The following is a 19,050-nucleotide window of genomic DNA, read 5'->3' on the forward strand; positions in this document are numbered from 1 at the left end:
TAATAGCGCAGTGAAATCGATGCCCTTCTGGCGTTATCAATGTCACTCCTGCTCCTGCGTGAGATTCGTTGGGCGATCCGTCCGTGAATAACTTCCACGAAGGAGCTTCAACTTGGGGCTCAGGCGCACTAAGTTTTCCGCACTGCTCGTTGTTTGGGAGCTTAGTGAATTCAGCGATAAGATCAGCCAAGACTTGCCCTTTACTGCTGCTTACGGTGAATATGTGATATCGAATTGCCCGAGTTCGACTGCCCATTTCAACAAACGTCCAGCTACCTCCGGTTTTTGTAGAACTTGCCGAAGGGGCTGGTCAGTTAAGACTGTGATGGGATGGGCTTGGAAGCCAAAATTAAGCAATAGGCTAATCTTTCGATGGGAGGATACCTCAATTCGGCACCGATTAACCTCTTGCTAACATAATAAACTACCTTTTGTACGCCTTCTTCTTCTCGTACTAGCACCGCACTAGCAGCATATTCGGTGATCGCCAGGTAAATGAACAAAGTTTTTCCATCTATAGGCTTTGATAAAACAAGAGGTTGTGCCATGTGGGCTTTTAAGGCTTGGAAAGCCTGTTCGCAGTCTCCAGTCCACTCGAACTTCTTGTTGCCTCTAAGTAGATTAAAGAAAGGGACGCATTTATCTGTCGAATTTGAAATAAATCTACTGAGTGCGGCAATCCTTCCAGTTAAACTTTGCACATCCTTTATTTTCACCGGCGATTTCATGTCGATCAGGGCTTTGATCTTTTCGGGGTTGGCCTCGATTCCTCTTGAATTAACAATGAAACCCAAAAATTTCCCTGATCCTACTCCGAAGGAACATTTGAGAGGATTTAGCTTCATCTGATATTTGTTCAAAACATTGAAACAATCCTGTAAATCCTTCACATGTCCTTCTGCCTTTTTTGACTTTACCAGCATGTCGTCCACGTACACCTCCATGTTTACTCCAATCAACTCCTTAAACATGTGGTTAACCAATTGCTGGTAAGTCGCACCAGTGTTTTTCAGTCCGAAGGGCATTACTTTATAATAGTATAACCCTGTATCGGTCCGAAAGCTAGTGTGATCCTCGTCAGGGGGATGCATACTGATCTAATTGTATCCTGAGTATGCATCCATGAAAGAGAGGATCTCATGTCCTACAGTTACATCGACCAGCTGGTCGATCCTTGGGAGTGGGAAGCAATCTTTTGGGCAGGCTTTATTAAGGTCTGTGAAATCCACACAGGTTCGCCATTTGCCGTTAGGCTTGGGAACGAGTACTGGATTAGAGACCCACAATGGATAAAATGCCACCCTGATGAACCCATTCTCCTTCAATCTGTCAACTTCCTCTTTTAAGGCTTTCGATCTATCCTTATCAAGCAACCTTCTTTTCTATTGCACGGGTGGAAAACTCTTGTCAATGTTCAGGACATGGCTGATAACTACAAGATCTATCCCAGCCATGTCTTTATGTGACCAGGCAAAAACTTCCTGGTTCTTTCTCAAAAATTCCACCAGTACGTGCTTCGTTGTTGCTTCTAAATTTGTACCGACCTTTACAACTCTGGTCGGATCTTTTTCGTCAAGTAGGACCTCTTCAAGGTCCTCGACGGGTCCAACATATTCCTCAAAATCCCCAAAGCGAGGATCTAAATCTCTATCCTCACTTTGGGCAACACCCTATTTGGTGACTCCATCACCGGATTGGGCTTGTGTATCAATGGCCATCTGCAACCTCTCTGGGGGAGTGCTCTTCGATGTTCCCTTTTTTGCCTTCATGATTGAGGCATTGTAGCACTCCCTTTCTTCCCTCTGATTTCCCAACACGCGTCCTACCCCTGTGTCTGTTGGGAATTTCATGGCCAAGTGCCATACTGAGGTGACGACCCGAAGGTCAACCAGTATGGGCCTTCCGATTACAGCATTGTACGCCGAAGGACAATCGACTACTATGAAAGTAGCGAGTAAGGTCCTGGTAGTAGGAGATGTACCTACTGTTACCGGAAGTCTGATTGACCCCGTTGGGGCGAGTCCCTCACCAGAGAAGCCGTAAATTGTTTGGTTGTAGGGCTTCAAATCCTTGACGGAAAACTTCATGCGTTCCAGCGAAGACTTGTACAGGATGTTTACTGAACTTCCTGTATCGACTAGCACTCTCTTCACCATCATGTTGGCAATTTGAACATCCACGACCAGCGGATCGGAATGTGGGAACCGGACATGCTGGGCGTCGCTATCAGAGAAGGTTATTTCACCATCCTCTGACCGAGCCTTCTTTGATGCCCAGTCCTCCACAGTTATCATCTCGATGTCCTGGTCATGGCGTAGGGTCCGAGCATATCGTTCCCTTGCCTTTCCACTGCTTCCCGCAAGGTGTGGGCCTCCACATATGGTGAGTAAAGTGCCAGCTACAGGATCAGGCTGCAAAGGTGGCGAGCGTTGGCGTGCGGGCGCCTGCTCATTGCCACCTGGAGCCTCTCGTTGGGAAGTTCCCGAGGCCTGTACGCATCTCTTCAAGTGTCCTTGTCTGATAAGGAACTTGATTTCATCCTTTAGCTGGTTGCACTCGTTTGTATCGTGTCCGTAGTCGTTATGATAACGACAGAACTTGGTAGTATCTCTCTTCAAAATATCCTTTCAAATGGGAGCGGGTCTTTTGTAAGGCACACTAGAACTCATGGCCTGATACACCTCTCCTCGAGAATCGACAAGGGCAGTGTAGTTAGTGAACTGCGATTCATAAAAATTGCCCTTAGCGCATTTGTTTTCAGAGGTGGAAGGTTCATTATGAGACCACTTCCACCCATTCTTGCCATTGCCATTGCCGTTCCCGTTGCCGTTGGGTTTTGACCCATTGGTGGCTTTGGCGGGCTCGGCAGTCCCCTTATCTTTGCCTGGGGGCTTTCCTTCGCTAGCGATGGCATCCTCAAGCTTGATGTACCGATCAGCTCGATCCAAGAATTCTTGAGTAGTCTTAACTCCATGCTTTCCGAGGCTACTCCACAAAGGCGTGCGATGCCTAACTCCTGCAGTTAGGGCCATCATCTTGCCCTCATCTCCCACTGTTTTAGCTCCAGCCACTGCTCGCATGAAGCGCTGGACGTAATCCTTCAGTGGCTCTCCTTCTTGCTGGCGTATCTCCACCAGCTAATTCGCCTCAGTTGGGTGTACACGACCCGCATAGAATTGTCCGTAAAATTCCTTTACGAACATCTCCCAAGAAACAATACTTGCAGGAGGGAATTTGAAAAACCACTCCTGTGCAGCATCAGAAAGTGTTGCAGGAAAGATCCTGCACCGAGCGTCTTCAGACACTTTCTGAATGTCCATCTGTATTTCAAACTTGTTGACATGAGATACCGGGTCACCATACCCGTCAAAGTTCGGAAGCGTGGGCATCTTAAACTTGCTGGGAGTTTCTGCCGCAGCTATCCTTTGAACGAAAGGAGTGCCCCTTCTCCTGTCGTACTCGATATGAGACGTCCTTCCCCCGACCAGCTGTTGTACTATCTGGTTCAGGGCATCTATTTGGGCTTGCACGACGTCAGGAATCGACGGGGCCTCTATTGCTGGGGGAATGCACTCATCATGCCGTTCCCGGCGGTCGTTGAGTACATCTCTTAAGTCTTCGTCTCTTCGTCGTTGCTCGCTTGCTCCGAGCCGGTTAAAGACGTTATTTTATCTGGGTTGCCCCCCAGTGTTACGTCTTTCGGGTTGGTCTTCCCTAGGTGGTGGGCTTCTGCCCCCACCTCTCTCTTCATTTCTACGACCGGCATTTCCTCTGCCTGAGTCGGCCTCATTGTAACCATGGCCATCTCTGAACCTCGATTGGCTATGGTGGGATCGACTGTCCCCTCGGTTGCCTCCTCGGGCCGGAACTTCCCGAGCGTTAGAGGGTGGCCTGCGTTGGTCGGTAGGTCCCCGTGCATTATCGTGCCGTGGGGGGCCCCGGACCGCAGAGCTTATCTCTGAGTTCCTTCTGTTGCCAGAAGGACGCTGCCCCCTGCTCGGTGGGTTCGGCTCTTCGCCTCTATGGCATCTAGGACTACGGGGCTGTTGCCTGACCCTATTCTGCCTTGGCTACGGGGGATTGCCTCGACCAGCCTGGGATGGAGGCTGCGCTTCAGGATCTCTTGGTGGGACATCATCCTGAGGCACTGGCGGCTGCTCGGGCCTTTGAGGGCTCGACGGCTGGATCGACGGGCTAGGATTGGGACCCCTTTGGGGTGGCCCATTTGCGGGTTGATCAGGCTATGAGGCAGATGCAGCCTGATTCCTAGCCAACTGCAGGGCTGCTTCGAGGGCTGCCATGGCCTCCCTCTGACGACGATCCATCTCCGCCTGTCTTTCACTTAGCTCCTGGCGCTGTCGCTTTATCTCTTGTTGCTGCCGCGCCATAATCTCCGCAGCACTTTCTTGGCTGGCCCTCAAATTGGTTAGCTCATCCTGCAATACCCCCAGGGTATTTCTCAGCGTCTCGGAATCCAGTTCTTCCTCATCAAATTCCAAATGTGGCTCATTTTCAGCCATGTTTGGAGGAGGAGGCGGTTGAGATGGTGCAGCGCCAGCCGTCTGCCCAGTTTTCTTTGTTGTTTTCACCATTACTGCTTCAACAATTTCGTATCAAGCTCTCAATGAAAGCACCAGAATGTTGACCCTTGTTTTGGTCAACTGACACGGAGTCAAAATGCTTGATGTGGATAGGTGTGTTGGAATGAATATAATGACAAAAACAGTAAAGAACACAAGAAATTATAGTGGTTCGGCCCCAGGAATTGGTAATGACCTATGTCCACTTATGCTATTATTGATATGAGATCTCAAAGGAGTGATCAAAGTGTTAGGAGTGTGTCCTAAAAGCATGTAAATATATTTGTTTTTTCTGTGAATAAATAAATACAATGGTTTATTATTATTGTCATATTTAGATTGTTAAATTATTGTTTGAATAATTTTGTAAATATCAGAAAAATTCCATATTCATTATTGAGAATGTGATCTTGTATTAGTACGAGAGAATTAAGATCACATGAATGAATAAAAATAGTCAACAACAACAAATTAAAGTTATGGAATTCTTTAATTGGAGTTGTAAGTACGGTTTACTGAGTATCATAATGATACAAATAATCTAGATTCGGATTATTGATGTGGAAAGACATCTCGGTAAAGGTGCTTTATATAATATGATTATATATGACATGGACCGATATGAATTAAAGTCTTTATCCAAAAACCATTTAATAATAAAGACTTGTAATTCATATCATAGCTGATGATCATTTATAGATCAACCTAAATCCTAAGTGTTCATGAACTTCTGTTCATGTTTATTAAATCTTTTGATTCATTCGTTAAGGTCTCTTCAAAGAATGAGGCTAATGACTTTTGTTTTGGAGATTTAATATCATGGATGGCTGGGAACATGTATCAACAATACTGAATCTAATCTTTCCTAACGGATCGTATATTAGTTCCCTTAAGGGTTAATTCTGGAACTGAATGATTTTGAGCTCAAATCTATAATTAGATTATAGATTAATTATTCACTAGTAAATTAATGGTACTTAAGGAATAAGAAGTAAATTAGAAAGGTAAAATGGTAATTCTTCCATTCTAATTTATGAACTAATTAATTAGAGGGTTGAACTATTATAAGATGGTTGTATCAATGGACGACTTAAGAAAAAGATTTCTGTAAAAGTATATCTATAACATAAAGAGTGCAATTATGAATTTATAGTGGAGTAATATCAGAATTAATAAATTAACTATTATAATTAAAGAGTTTAATTATTTAGTTTCAATTTATTGGAGCTTAATGTTATAGGTCCATGGTCCCCGAAATGGCTCAAACAAACACTGTCAAAGGTAAATACAAAAATGGGCAAAAAGGACTTATGTGATAAGTAAAATATTTTTCTATGTATCAAACATAATTATTGTTTAATTATGTGTAATTAATTAATTATTTGATTTAACAAAAATATAATTAATTTTGAATTAATTTATTTTTGGGATTTTTGGTATTTAAATAATAATAAAAATTGAGAAAAATTACATGTCATCACAGGCATGTGGTACACGTGTGGCACAGTGCACAGGCACTGTGCTACACGTATAAGAGAGAGTACTCAATCTCTTGATTCCACAATTTTAGTTATTTAAATATTAAATAAATAATGAGATATTTTAATATGATTAAAATATTATTATTTAAACAAAAATCTGATAACTGATCAGTTATTTTGAATTTGTTTAAAATAACAAATATTTTAATATATAGGATATATTAAATATAGGATATCAGTTTTTCAAAGAACGTAACTTTTCAGGGATAGAAAAATATCTAGAAATCTCTCTCAGAGAAAGAGAACAGTGACATAAACAAAAGTCATTGTTCTTCACAAAACCTAGGTCCAAAACTTTATCAGATCTCATGTGTTGAGAACATCTGATAAATAGTTTATTGCCTATCATTTGTATAGCGAGCCCACACTCGTTCTTTGTATACCTGAGAACATTTTGGAAGATCTTGGTGTGAGATCTCGAGGATTTAGCCATACGAAAAGATAGCAGCTAGGAAGGACCTGAGGTAATTTTTCTGTTCATGTCCTTGATTCAATATATATATATGCATGTTAAGAAGTAGATCTAGAAATCTTATGGGATTAATCTAACAATTTGATTGTTGTTCCGCTGCGTATAATCTCTGATTTGATCAATAAAAATCAACACAGAGAACTAGGGTTCTCTGAGTTTCACAAACATGAGAGGGATAGGCAATATAATGGTAATACAATAGCTTTAATTCTCTCGTAAGTGTATAACTTCAATTAACCAAAAGTCAAAAGTCCCTTCCTTGAGCTATCTTTATCTATTTATAGGCTCAAGGAGGATTATATGAATTTGTTACAGATATTCTCTCCTAATTAATCAGATAATCAGGAATCATTGGAGATAATCTCAGAATTGATTATGATCTCCACAAGTTCATCTTGAAATATGCGGAGTGTACGACAATGCTGGTCGTAAGGAAAACTCAATTGTCACGCCAGGAAGATCTTACTGGTCGATGTTCGAACAAAACTCTGCTAGGTGTCAGCCACGTGTTTAAAAACGCCTGCCACATCACCCGTGCCTGTTTTTTGGATAACAGATGGGATTCCATATTTGGTTATGACTAGGTGACCGCTAAAGGATCAATGGATTGATCGTTCTCAAGGGTCGTTCTTTTACTAATTCTTGCTCGAACCTGAGGTAAGAAAACTGCACCCTATATATACGACATGCGTGGTTATTATTGAGGCATGGTGAATGTTGAAATGTGACATTGAATGCATATTAAATGCTTAACAAATCTTGCTTATTTGTGATGCGCGAGAAACATGTGGTTAGGGCATGCCATGAATGTTAAATGTGAGATTGATCAGAGCTTGAGTCTCTGTGTTTGTGCATGCTTCTAATTATGCTAGCAATTGTTAAATGAGCATGCTGAATGCCCTGTATTCGGATATTTGACATGTGATATATGCCTTGTAGCATTGCTTACTTGTGCGTGGCATTGACTAGTCAGAATCGGCACTGGTCACGTGTTACTGACCTAAGAGTCAGAAGCACATAAGCGTCATGAATGCAGAGCCGATAAAAGATTAGATCTATTCGACATTGGCATTGAATGACTCATATGGAGTATTAATGCTGGACCAACCTTAAGTTCGATGAAAATTATAAGCGCTTGTCTAGTCTATGACTAGTTACTCAGGGCCAGGGCCAAAGGCCTAGGTGACTGTTTTGTCACATGGCTAAGGGAGCGAAATCCCACGTTAGTGACTCTGTGGTCACTCGGGTGGTTTATGTTGGTGACTATTTCATCAAATACCTACCTTGTTTAAGCTAGTGAAAGGATCACTTATTTGTAAAGCCCAGGTGACCGTGCTGTCACATGGCTAAAGGGAACGGAACCCACCTTAGTGACTTGTTGATTAGTCACTCGTTTAAAGGTACAGACCCCCTGTTAGTGACTTGATAATTTTTCACTCGTTTAAAGGTACAGACCCCCTATTAGTGACTTGTTGAGCAGTCACTCGTTCATTGTCTGAACTTATTTGCATGCGTGATTAAGGCTATTGTTTCTAGGCATGCACTATATGATTTGATGACATGTTATTACTGTTCATGAGCATATTGAGTTTTCTTGCTGGGCTTCGGCTCACGGATGCTATGTGGTGTAGGTAAAGGCAAAAGAAACCTGGACCATCCTTGAGTTGGAGAGCTTAGGTGACGATGTGTACATATGCGGTTGCTAGACCGCCACAGTCGAGGGTTGAAAGAGGAACTAGGGTTAAACCCTGTTTTGCCGCTTAGATCGGCTGGTTGTAATATTTTCTTGTAATGAACCTTCAAATTATATTTTTGGGATCCCAATGTATACAGTAAATATTTTAGTGAAACGTTATATCTTAACCAAAATTTGTAATCCCTACACCGCTAATCATACTTAGTTACACGATTATGCCCAAATGACTCAATTAGCGAGTTTAACACTGTTTAAAAGGCACACCGTAACGGTCCCTGGAGTTTAGGGCGTTACACTTTATTTAATCAATCCTTGTCTATTGTAATATTTTGCATAAAGTTGTAATTTTCTTACCATTTCCATTGAGACAAATACATATTTTCCTAACAATACATACCTGGAGAAGTCGTCAGTGAACGTCACCATGTAACGCATTCCACTAATTGAAGATTGCTTGACTCGTCCAAATACATCAGAGTGAACTAGCTCCAAGGGGGTTGCATACTTGAAATTTGAGTCCTTGTATGGCAACTGGTGTGCCTCCCATATTGACACCCGACACAAACAGTGTCACTTTTGACATTAAGTTGTGGAAGACCTTTGAGCACCATTTTCTCCATCATCGCCTTAAATTTGTGGTAACCAACATATCCTAGTCTGGCGTGCCATAAGTCTGATGTCTCATTTTTTCAAACCTTATCTACGTAAGCAGTCTGAGTTGTCATAACGTAGATAGATTCTAATCGTCACCCTTCTATCAATGGTTTCCCAAAAATCTTAAGATTTCGATAAATCTTGACATCATTAGGACCAAATACGACATAATTTCCCGATGATGCCAATCGTGCTACTGATAATATATTTTTCTTCATTCTAGGCACATGATAAACATTTTGTAATTGAACTTGATTAGAACTAGAGTGAGGTACTACATTTGCCTTACCGATGTGAGTGATTGACAACCTTGAATTATTTGCAGTCACCACTACACGTTCTCCTTTGTATTCTATCACATATTGTAGCTTCTCCTTATCTCTAGTCATATGATTTGGGCATCCAAAATCAATAATCCAATCGCTCTTGTAATTAATTTGTTCTGGGACGACTGCTGCCAATGCCAATTCTTCAGAGCTTGCATCCTTCTTTTTGGACTCTGCTACTGTAAAAGATGCTTCAAAATCCCATTCTTCTTCGGTATTAATCGTCTTTTTGGAGGTAGATGCATTGCCTTCAACATGATTCTTTGAATAACAATGTTTTGCAATGTGCCCCTTTCTTCCACAATTATAGCATCGGAAGTTCTTTTGTTTACTCGTCCAACTACTCTTATCATGATTCTTTTGAGCTCCCCCTGATTGAGAGCTTTGTTTTTGTTGTTTAGGTGACTTTTCATTACTTCTAATGTTATTAAGTTGCATTGGTCACCCTTGTCGTTTGTTGCTAAAGAGTGCTTGATCTTCTCCACTCTTTAGTGAAACTCTTGAAATTTGCTTAGCCAAAGATTCTTGATCGGCTAGCAAATTCTCAAACTCGACAAGAGAAGGTTGGGTTGGCCAACCTTGTATTGTGGCAACAAAACTTCTATATTCGCCCCGTAACCCATGAATAATTATTCTTTTCATTCTTACTTTTGGAATTTTAGAACTAGGCTCTAAATCCGAGATCTCACGACAAAGAGATTTTACCTTGTTAAAATAATAGTTGATTGTCATCTCTTGTTGTGAGACTCACAAGAGCTCATTCTCCAGCATCTGTAGCCTTGCATCATTCTTCTTTGAGAAGAGTGCGACTCTGGTACCACTTGTAGAGTAAAATAACTTGCAACACTTTTATTATTATTGAAGAGTAATAGGTAATACAAGCTTAGAACATTTTGAATACATGGACTTTCTTGGACACTCTTGTAATATCACGACTATTTTCTCACGCCTTATTAGACACACATTACATGTATTTATAGCCTACGAAAGAACATTCAAATCTTTTTAGAATTTTCAAACTTTATAATTTATTTAATTATTTTATACATTTTTCTAAATAATTCTAAAACGCTCTATATATCATTTAACTTTTCTAGAATATTGTAATTAGTTTTAAATTTCTTCGAGAACTTTAGAGATTTCTCAAAGTAGTTTTTACTTTCATGTTCATCCTATAGATTCTATAAGTATCGCATGTTGTATACGGTAATGACTTTTAACATATCCGTGGTGGCAACTACAAACTGCCTGCTGTTTCTCTCCAGCCCTTCATTGTCGTTCATTTTCCACTACCGACTCTCACAGGCCCATTCATTCGAATATCTGTTCTAACACCTACAAACCCTTTTCCGCTTCCAAGATATACCCCTCCATCACTCTCTCCACGTACCCAGTCCCAAAACCCTGTAATAAAGTTTATCCCCTTTTCCTTTTGTACTCTAATTTATTCACAACTTGAATTTTTGTTTTATTTTAGGACCAAACCGTGCATATAAGTCTTCGGTGATTTCAGGGCTGGTAAATGGAAACTCTGACACTCTGAAACGCACCCAGAATCTGAATCAAGCATTTCAAACTCGGTACGTGGTAATTATATACTATCAAGCTCATATTATTCTGAAATTTCATCTTTCTTTTAGCTGCTAAAGAGACCAGGCTAGATTATTCTGTGGAGTTTTAGATAATTTAGTTTTGTTTACTGACTTATCTTGCACCGACTAGCCTATGAACGAGGACTTATATACGTACAAGTATTGGCTTCTTCTATAGTGGTTGGTGTTGATAAAATGATGACTAATGTGTAAAAATTTCTAACTTTTGCTTGCTTTCTACTCTAAGTGATTCTATTTATCGGTTGTTGTGGTGGGTATATATGTAAATAAATAAACTTGTAGACTTCTGGGCACTAATTGTATCGCTCATTAACCCCTATTTTTTTTAATATAATAACGATTTCTATAAATCAAAATTTTAAAAAAGAAAAGGTGGGTGATAATGATACAGCACCTATGAAAATGCTTGTATAGCTAGTTGATATATACTTCGAAACAAATGTTTGCCTATGTATAGAAAGCAGTAATCTTAAGCTCTAGCATTTTATAATTGGTATCTTCAATCTTTATGGTCTTAAGTGAGCATTGAGCTAGTTCAGTTGATATGATGACTTTATATGATTTGAAATGCTGGTGTATTCTATGAATTTGAACAATACAAAAAACTTTTATGTTCCTCTCAACTAACCCCGGTGTATTCATCAGTGTGCAGGGTGCCTTCAGATTCACAAGTTAGTTGATAATCTTGGCCTTGTAGAAGTACGACTTACGAGAGGAAATTAGTACAGACTAGAACAAAGATGAAGTTTGAACCATGACTTTGATTTCGTTATGCTGTTCTGATTTTGTTTTGCTAAGTTGGATGGTGATTGTAATTAAAAACTCATCTTCACAAATATATTAACCATGAAAGAATTGAAGAAATACAAAAATAAACAAATACAGAAAGAACATCACTGTTGAATCATTATCGATGCCATCTATGAATTTTTTTTTGTCTTTTTTCTTTTTTATGTAATATATATCAAACAATCAATTCTTTGTAAGATAACAACAAATGCCATTATAAGATTTCTAGGCACTGTAGCCTATTGAAGCCACCAGAACTAGAATAGCAATTCCAGTTCTTAACCACGTGTCTGACCTTCCTCCTTGAAGAAACAGCATATTTCCTCCACTCTGAGTCAAGAAAGCGAAGTGTCGTTTAAATTGTATTGAGATTCTCATGTCATTTTCGTATTTACTACAGTATAGATTTACAAATTGAGTATGTACTAAAAACAAAAAGTTCTAGTTAAGGGTATTACCAGAGTTGGTGAGGGTGTTGGTGCTGTTTCTTCATTAGACTCTTCCACTGTAGGTGGTGCTGGAGGACTGTGGTGATGAACAGGTGCTGGTGCAGGTTCAGGTTCAGGTGCATAATGATGATGTCTCTTATGTTTGTGTCTGTGCCTACTTTTATGTTTGTGGGGAACTGGGGTAGGTGATGGCCCTTCAACTGGAGGCGAAGCTGGTGGCTTGATCTCTGGTGCTGGAGCTTGAACTGGTGGTGCCTTTGGTGCTAAGAGTGCAGGGGCAGGAGCTGGAACCTCCTTAGCAGGTGCTGGAGCTGGTGCTTTCTTAGCAGGAGCTGGTGCTGGTGGTGCTTGAACTGGGGTTGGTGATATCTTTGGTGCTGGCAAAGGAGGTGGCAGTGGTGGGGGTGAAGCTGCTGGAGGTGGTGCAACTGGTTGCAGCGGGACTGATGGTGGCTGTGAAGGAGTTGAGACTGGTGAGATTTTGGGGGGTTGTGGTGGGGGAAGTGTTGGGCTCACAGATGGTGCTACTTTAGGGGATGGTGATGCTTTTGGTGTGGCTGCTACAGGTGGTTGTGTTGCTGCTACAGGTGGTTTTGTTGCTGCAGCTGGTGACACGGTAGGCGTTGATGGGGTTGTGGTTGGCAAAGTGGTGGGTGCAGCTGTGGGGGATTGTGCATTGATCAGGGCAACAGGAATGGTCAGACAAGCTAAAAGCACTGCCCAAAACATTGCGGCCATTTTTGTGGATGTGAGAACTAGTAGATGGATTCTGTGCTTAAATATAGACATGGGAATTGGGAACTCGGACAGAATAGTTTGGTGAAACGTTGGAAGAGGAAATGTAATATTCATGAGATTGTTACATCTCTCCTAATGATTTGGGCAAACAAGGTTGGAGGTTGCTGTGAAAAAGATTGCTCACTATTCTTAAGCAGCAAGAGTCCGTGCTTGAAAGCTGACCCACGTGATAGTGTTGGCGTGAAAATAAGGCCCCAGTACTACGAAATTCACGCTAAACAATCGGCCATTTGGAGCTTTTTACTACGAAATTCAAATTGACATTTTGACTACACCGCCTTCGTGTTTCTTAATGCAATCCATTATACACTTAAACTGGAACAGAATCACCCTAACTTATAACTCTTCCATAGCCGTTCCTCCACTGTGTTTTTCTTTTCTCTCTCAGTACCCGGCGACTCCGTCCCAACCATGGGAGGTTCGATAAATCAAGTGAACAAACCTCACAAAACTCGTTTTGCTTCTAAAGCGTCTCGTCACGAACACAAAACTTCTCTCAAAGGTATTAGAAACCCTAGGAAAAGTATAGATACAATAATGTTTAATGCAATATTCACACAGTTTTGGAAAAAAATTGTTTGTTTTTATTGTTTTCTAACTTTTGAATCTATGCTGTGATTCTAGCCAGGAGTAAAATTACTAAGGATCACAATGGCAAGGAAGTCAGAGCTGCAAGAATGCAGCGTAACAATTACGGCATTTCTCTCTTGTCCTCTCATTGTCATTTTGGAAAAATGGCATTTGTTGCTTTATAATCGTCAATGTATACTACTGCGTGTCGTACAATTAGCCAGCCCTGATCACCACTAGGACCAACCTGCTTCTCCTTTGAAATTATTACTTCGGTAATTTTTATTGATTTCTTAGCTGTGTGAGGGTAATTGATATGGAGTAGTGACTGAAAAATATCTTGAAGGATCTAAGTCTAACTGTACTTTTGCTTTAGGAACTGAAAGCTCCCCATGGAGATTTGCTGTCGTGTATTGAAATGGCAAAGTTATGAAATTCTATGGAACATAGTAAATTTTGATTTTTGATTTTTTTTTTAGTTTTTCAGGGCCTTGTAGAATGTGGTTGTACTCTTCTTGACATTTTAGACACTGGTTGAATTGTAGGTTGCTGATCTGATTCCTTTTGTGGCATCATCAAGCTTTTCATGCGAAGGAAGTACATCTGACTACATTGATTCATTTGGAAGTCAATGCCTTTCAGTGTTCAGATCTCTTGGTTACAAGCACTGCTGTGCTTATCCGAGTATGTTATTAGTGATGTTATATGCATAAAAAAATGTTTTTTCTTTATAATGAAAATTATGTTTTTGTGGTAATAAAATTATGCTTTAATGTCTTTAGGATCTTCCCGATGAGATGAAAAGAAGACATGATTTGAAAAAAATATGTATCTCTAGTCTTGTGTCTGAGTTTCCTGAGGATTGTAAGTTTTATCCAGCTGATACAACGGATGGGTTGCACAAGGTATGTTACCTAAAGTAGATTTTGGTTGGCTGTTCAAGTTGAAGTCGATTGGGACAATTAATTAATTGACATTGTTTATAATCTGCCAAATGTTTTACTTGTACTTTTAGAAGGTGGGTACTTCCTTATATCTCTCATTTATTATGTTTATCACAGTTCATGTGGCTTTTCAAGGAGCAAAGGCTTTCAGTTCCTCACTGGCGAAGTCACCATTATACTTTTTCTTTGTACTGGGAAAAAAGGAGTTGGACAATTATAATTTGATTTGGTAATTTTATGCATTTTGATGACTTCCTTTTTCTCTTCAATATGTCATGTTTAGGTTGATGTCATAGCAGATAGTGGCGACTCTGGAAAATGTAGTCTTCTTCTTACAGGATATTTTTGTGGGCGCAACCTATCAGTGAATCAACTGGTATTTTCTCCATCCACTTGCTTGCCTTTGATTGCATGAATTGGTAGTGATGTCTTATCGGAGTTATCTTTTTATTCCAGGTTCATGTTTCTGGTGCTGGGGATTACCAGTTGTGCAAAATTGAAATTCTCAAGGACCCATGTCCTTTAAATGCAAGAAAGGAGACAGATACTATGGATTCGGATGACATTAGTGATGGGGTAAGCTGTATCCTCTCTTTGTATAGCCCATGGAAACTATTATTGTGCAGATTCAGATTTTATTGGCTATTGTAGATTATAGATATTCATTAGTTCACACCCTGTTTTCTATTATTCTCAGGCTGTTCGTTGCTTGGTTCCTGATCTGTTGAAGCAGGAGCCTTTACTTGTTGAAAATATACCTGACCCTCTTGCTGGTGAACAGGTCAGTTGATCAAGCCAAATTATGATTGTATTATCAATGGTGTAGTTTTTCCAGGTAGTTAATGATATGTTAAGAAAAGGGTATATGTGTAGAAGAGAAAACTAAAAACATCAGTTTTTGCATGACCTTTTTTTCTTGTGCAATTTAGTCTCTACCAATGTGCTGTTAACAGACCACAACAATTGTTTTCACTTTCAGTATACAGTCTCTGATGATTGGCCTATTAATATTAAACCTATTTCACATTTAACTACAGTTCATTTTTTTAATTATGATGTTTCTTTTCCGTTTTAAATCAATGATGGCTGTGAGATGCAAGTATGATAGCACTTGAATATAAATTTTGCAACAAACTTGGCCAACAGACGCAGAAATCGCTGAGGCTGATAAACATCATGAACAAAAAAAATTGAGAACACGGACCCTTCTTCGAGGCACTTCAGAGTACCAGGTCTGCAAATTTTGTTCTCAGTGACTTGATTTAAATTTCCCTTTTATCATTACTGTTTTTTTTTGTCCTTGTTCTTTTTTTCTGGTAGTTTTGTTGGCAATTTATATTTGCAGGCTGCTTGGATTGTGGATGATACAGATGAAGAGGATTTAGATAGTGATGATGATGAAGCTGATGGTATGGTATTAGATGAAAGGGGAAGTGATTTTTCTGGCCAAGAATACTAATGATTATGATCTTAGTGATGATAATGTTTCTTTAAACTTGAGGGACTCTGATGAAGAAACTGATGTTGATTCTGCGATGATGGTGAGTTTTGGCACTAAAAAAATGTGTATGACTTGAGTTTTTGTTTACTAGTGAGACAACTGGCCATATTTTTTAATCAAAATCTCTGAAAGAAAAAAAGGATCTGTATCTTATACTTGAAGATTAGACTAGCTATGTACAAACGAGAATAATTGATAAGACTGGCATGTACACATAATATCATCTTCATTTCTTATTCTGTAATATGGTTGTGTGGGTGGATAAAGAGTTGTAAGGCTTATATGTTTGTATTTCTCATCTGTGTTTTGCAGGATGGCGAAAACTTGACTAGAGAGCAGTTGGTACATGAAATCTAAAAATTGAAAAAAGAACACGCTGGTAATGAGGGTATTTATCTTCTTTTTAACCTTTTGATTGTACAATTCATGACACAAACTGTTAGAAAGTTTGCTTGCTTGAAGTAAATTATTTGAATCTCTCACAATCTATTTTACAAATCCTTCTGCATTTTGTTTAATTTTCTTTCATATGTTGCAACTGATTTTAATAGCATGCTTCACTATTGGACCAAATATTTATGTTGAGACGAGTTTTAATTCTTTTAATTCATTTCCATGGTTGATTTTATGTTTCAGAGTTTCCCGATGAAGTGGATACCCCTATAGATATTCCTGCTTGAAAACGGTTTGCCAAGTATAGAGGCCTCAAGTCCTTTCGTACTACTTCATGGGATCCCAAAGTAAGCTCTGAAATGCTATATATATATATACATATATATTTTAATTCAGTATTTGGAGATTTAAGCTTGGGAATATAACATTGCATTTCTATGGATTTCAGGAATCTTTACCTCAAGACTATGCCAGAATTTTTGCATTTGATAATTTTGCACGAACACAGAAGCATGTTCTTTCTAAAGCATTAGAAATGGAGCATGTAGATAGGGATGACTGCATACCAGTAAATTCATACGCAGAGGTATATATCAAAGAAGTACCCAGTGGTGTTGCCTCTAAATTATGTATGTCTTCAAAAACAATGCCTGTTATAGCCTGTGGGCTTTTGGAGCACGAGTATAAGATGTCCGTCCTTCATTTCAGGTATCTGCATGTTGGCATTTTGTCTTTTTGGTTTTTCCTTATGTTACAAATGGATGCATGACTTTAATCCACCTGTGTTTTGCAGCATAAAAAAGCTTGCCACATATACTGAACCTATCAAATTGAAAGAAGAATTAGTGTTTCAAGTCGGTTTTCGCCAATTTATTGCAAGGTAATTTTCTAATGGTAAGAACTCTAGCATTTATTGAGCTTTATTAGAATTTCGATTTAATGTTTTATTACTTTGTAGGCCAATATACTCTACTCATAGCATGAATTCAAACAAGCACAAGATGGAGAGGTTTCTTCATGCAGGACGCATTTCCATGGCATCAGTTTATGCTCCAATTTCGTTTCCTCCCCTTCCTTAAATAGCCTTCAAATATGCTGAAGGAGATGTTGCTCCTGCAGTTGCTGCTGTTGGTTCTCTAAGAAGTATTGACCCAGACAGAATAATTTTGAAGAAGATTATTTTAACTGGGTATGATCTATTCTTCACTTCAAATGCTAATGTAGTTGCTACTTTCTTGTTGCTTTGGTCCACTTCTTATAGTGAAGAAATATTGCTTGTCTCTCTTGTTTGTTGAACCTTTACAAGTTTTTTACAAATAAAAGACTGTGTTATGTAACTTTAATAATCCGTGATATGATGTAAAATTCCATTTCCAATTCATTTACACTTTTTATGAAAAAGTTGGGTTGATGGCCTCAATGTGCATTTTACATTTTGGTTCTTTTTGCCAATCCAACATAAAGACTAAATTTGCTTTTAATGATTAAACTTCATCCCTGCATGAATCTTACATCCTACATCGTAAATGGTTGGCACATGGTCGTATATTTATAATTATATTATATATATTTGTTAGTGATGCTGATATATTAACACAAGCATATTTTATGGTGCAGCTACCCTCAAAGAGTATCAAAGTTGAAAGCTTCTGTAAGATATATGTTTCATAACCCTGAGGATGTAAAATGGTTCAAGGTGAGAAACTCTCTGTTTTACATTTTTGCCTGAATTTTTTCACAATCCTTGTGTAGCTTTAAAAAAAAATCATTATACGTCGAAATGACTGTTTCTCTTGTTGGTGGTGATTTCAGCCTGTGGAAGTGTTCACGAAATGTGGTCGCCGTGGTCGCGTTAAGGAACCCGTTGGTACACATGGTAAGATACTAGCCCAAGAATAACATTTTAGATCACTTTTCAAAGTTTTTATGGCCTCAGAATTTCATCATTAAAAAATTGTTTTCTTCGATGCAGGGGCTATGAAGTGCCTTTTCAATGGGGTCCTTCAGCAGCATGATACCGTATGCATGAGCTTGTATAAGCGTGCGTATCCAAGGTGGCCGGACCATTGCTTCCCACCTTCTAATTCTTGATAAGAAAAGTGGCTCAACGGCTAGTGCTCTCGGAGATCTTCTTCCTGTAAGAGCACAAAAGAACCTATGCTCGTCTTGTCATAGAACATATCAGAAATTGACAGAAATAAATATTCTGTAGATTTCAAAACTACAAAAGAACAAGATGTAATTAATAATTATATTATATATTTGATCTATGTTTATCGAAGGTGATAAAGGGAGGCAGCTGCTATGGAGGGTGGTTTTGTGGATGGAGAGAGATAAGAGAATATTTGATGATAAAGAAGAGTCATGTGAGATGTGGGAGATGTGGGAGAAGATCAGGATCTGGGTGGGCTGTGTGCTTGTTCAAAGTAAGAGTTGAAAGTTTTTTTTTTGTTCGGAATTGGCAGTGTTTTTTAACATGTTTTTGTAGCTTTAAGTTTCTTTAAGTTGCCTTCTCTGAATGTAGAGTATGGCAGTTTTCTGTTGCATTTGTTATAGGAAATTTTGTTTCTATTTTATTGTTTTTGTTATTTTTTGTAGTACATTTGTGTACTCCAATTTACTCCTTGTATTATTTTCTCTATATCAATAATACAAGTTTTTTTTTAATTATATATAGGCGATACATTGTTATTGTTGTAGATCTTCGATTACAACTTTAAAAAG

The 19,050-nt window shown here is 39.1% G+C and overlaps 1 protein-coding gene, 1 long non-coding RNA gene and 1 pseudogene across 2 annotated transcripts; 2 read left to right on the forward strand and 1 right to left on the reverse strand.

Moving 5' to 3' along the window:
* Positions 1-10,167: 10,167 nt before the first annotated feature.
* LOC133822805 (uncharacterized) lies at positions 10,168-11,796 on the forward strand. Its single transcript, XR_009888039.1, has 2 exons — positions 10,168-10,849; positions 11,528-11,796. It is a non-coding gene; the product is annotated as an uncharacterized LOC133822805 (long non-coding RNA).
* LOC133822804 (lysine-rich arabinogalactan protein 19) lies at positions 11,692-12,862 on the reverse strand. Its single transcript, XM_062255246.1, has 2 exons — positions 12,130-12,862; positions 11,692-12,001 (listed from the first exon to the last, which is right to left on the reverse strand). The coding sequence occupies exons 1-2, from the start codon at positions 12,856-12,858 to the stop codon at positions 11,897-11,899; spliced, it is 834 nt and encodes a 277-aa protein (XP_062111230.1). The 5' UTR covers positions 12,859-12,862; the 3' UTR covers positions 11,692-11,896.
* Positions 12,863-13,329: 467 nt separating this feature from the next.
* LOC133824330 (uncharacterized) lies at positions 13,330-19,025 on the forward strand (annotated as a pseudogene).
* Positions 19,026-19,050: the final 25 nt, after the last annotated feature.

This window comes from Humulus lupulus, chromosome 3 (genome assembly GCF_963169125.1).
Source record: "Humulus lupulus chromosome 3, drHumLupu1.1, whole genome shotgun sequence".
NCBI classification, from domain to species: Eukaryota; Viridiplantae; Streptophyta; class Magnoliopsida; order Rosales; family Cannabaceae; genus Humulus; species Humulus lupulus.

Bases quoted from the DNA above. Each gene is read 5' to 3' on its own strand.
- LOC133822804 (XM_062255246.1), bottom strand. From the start codon at position 12,858: ATGGCCGCAATGTTTTGGGCAGTGCTTTTAGCTTGTCTGACCATTCCT. The intron at 12,002-12,129 runs GTAATACCCTTA...TTCTTGACTCAG, and splicing joins CAACACCCTCACCAACTCTG to AGTGGAGGAAATATGCTGTT.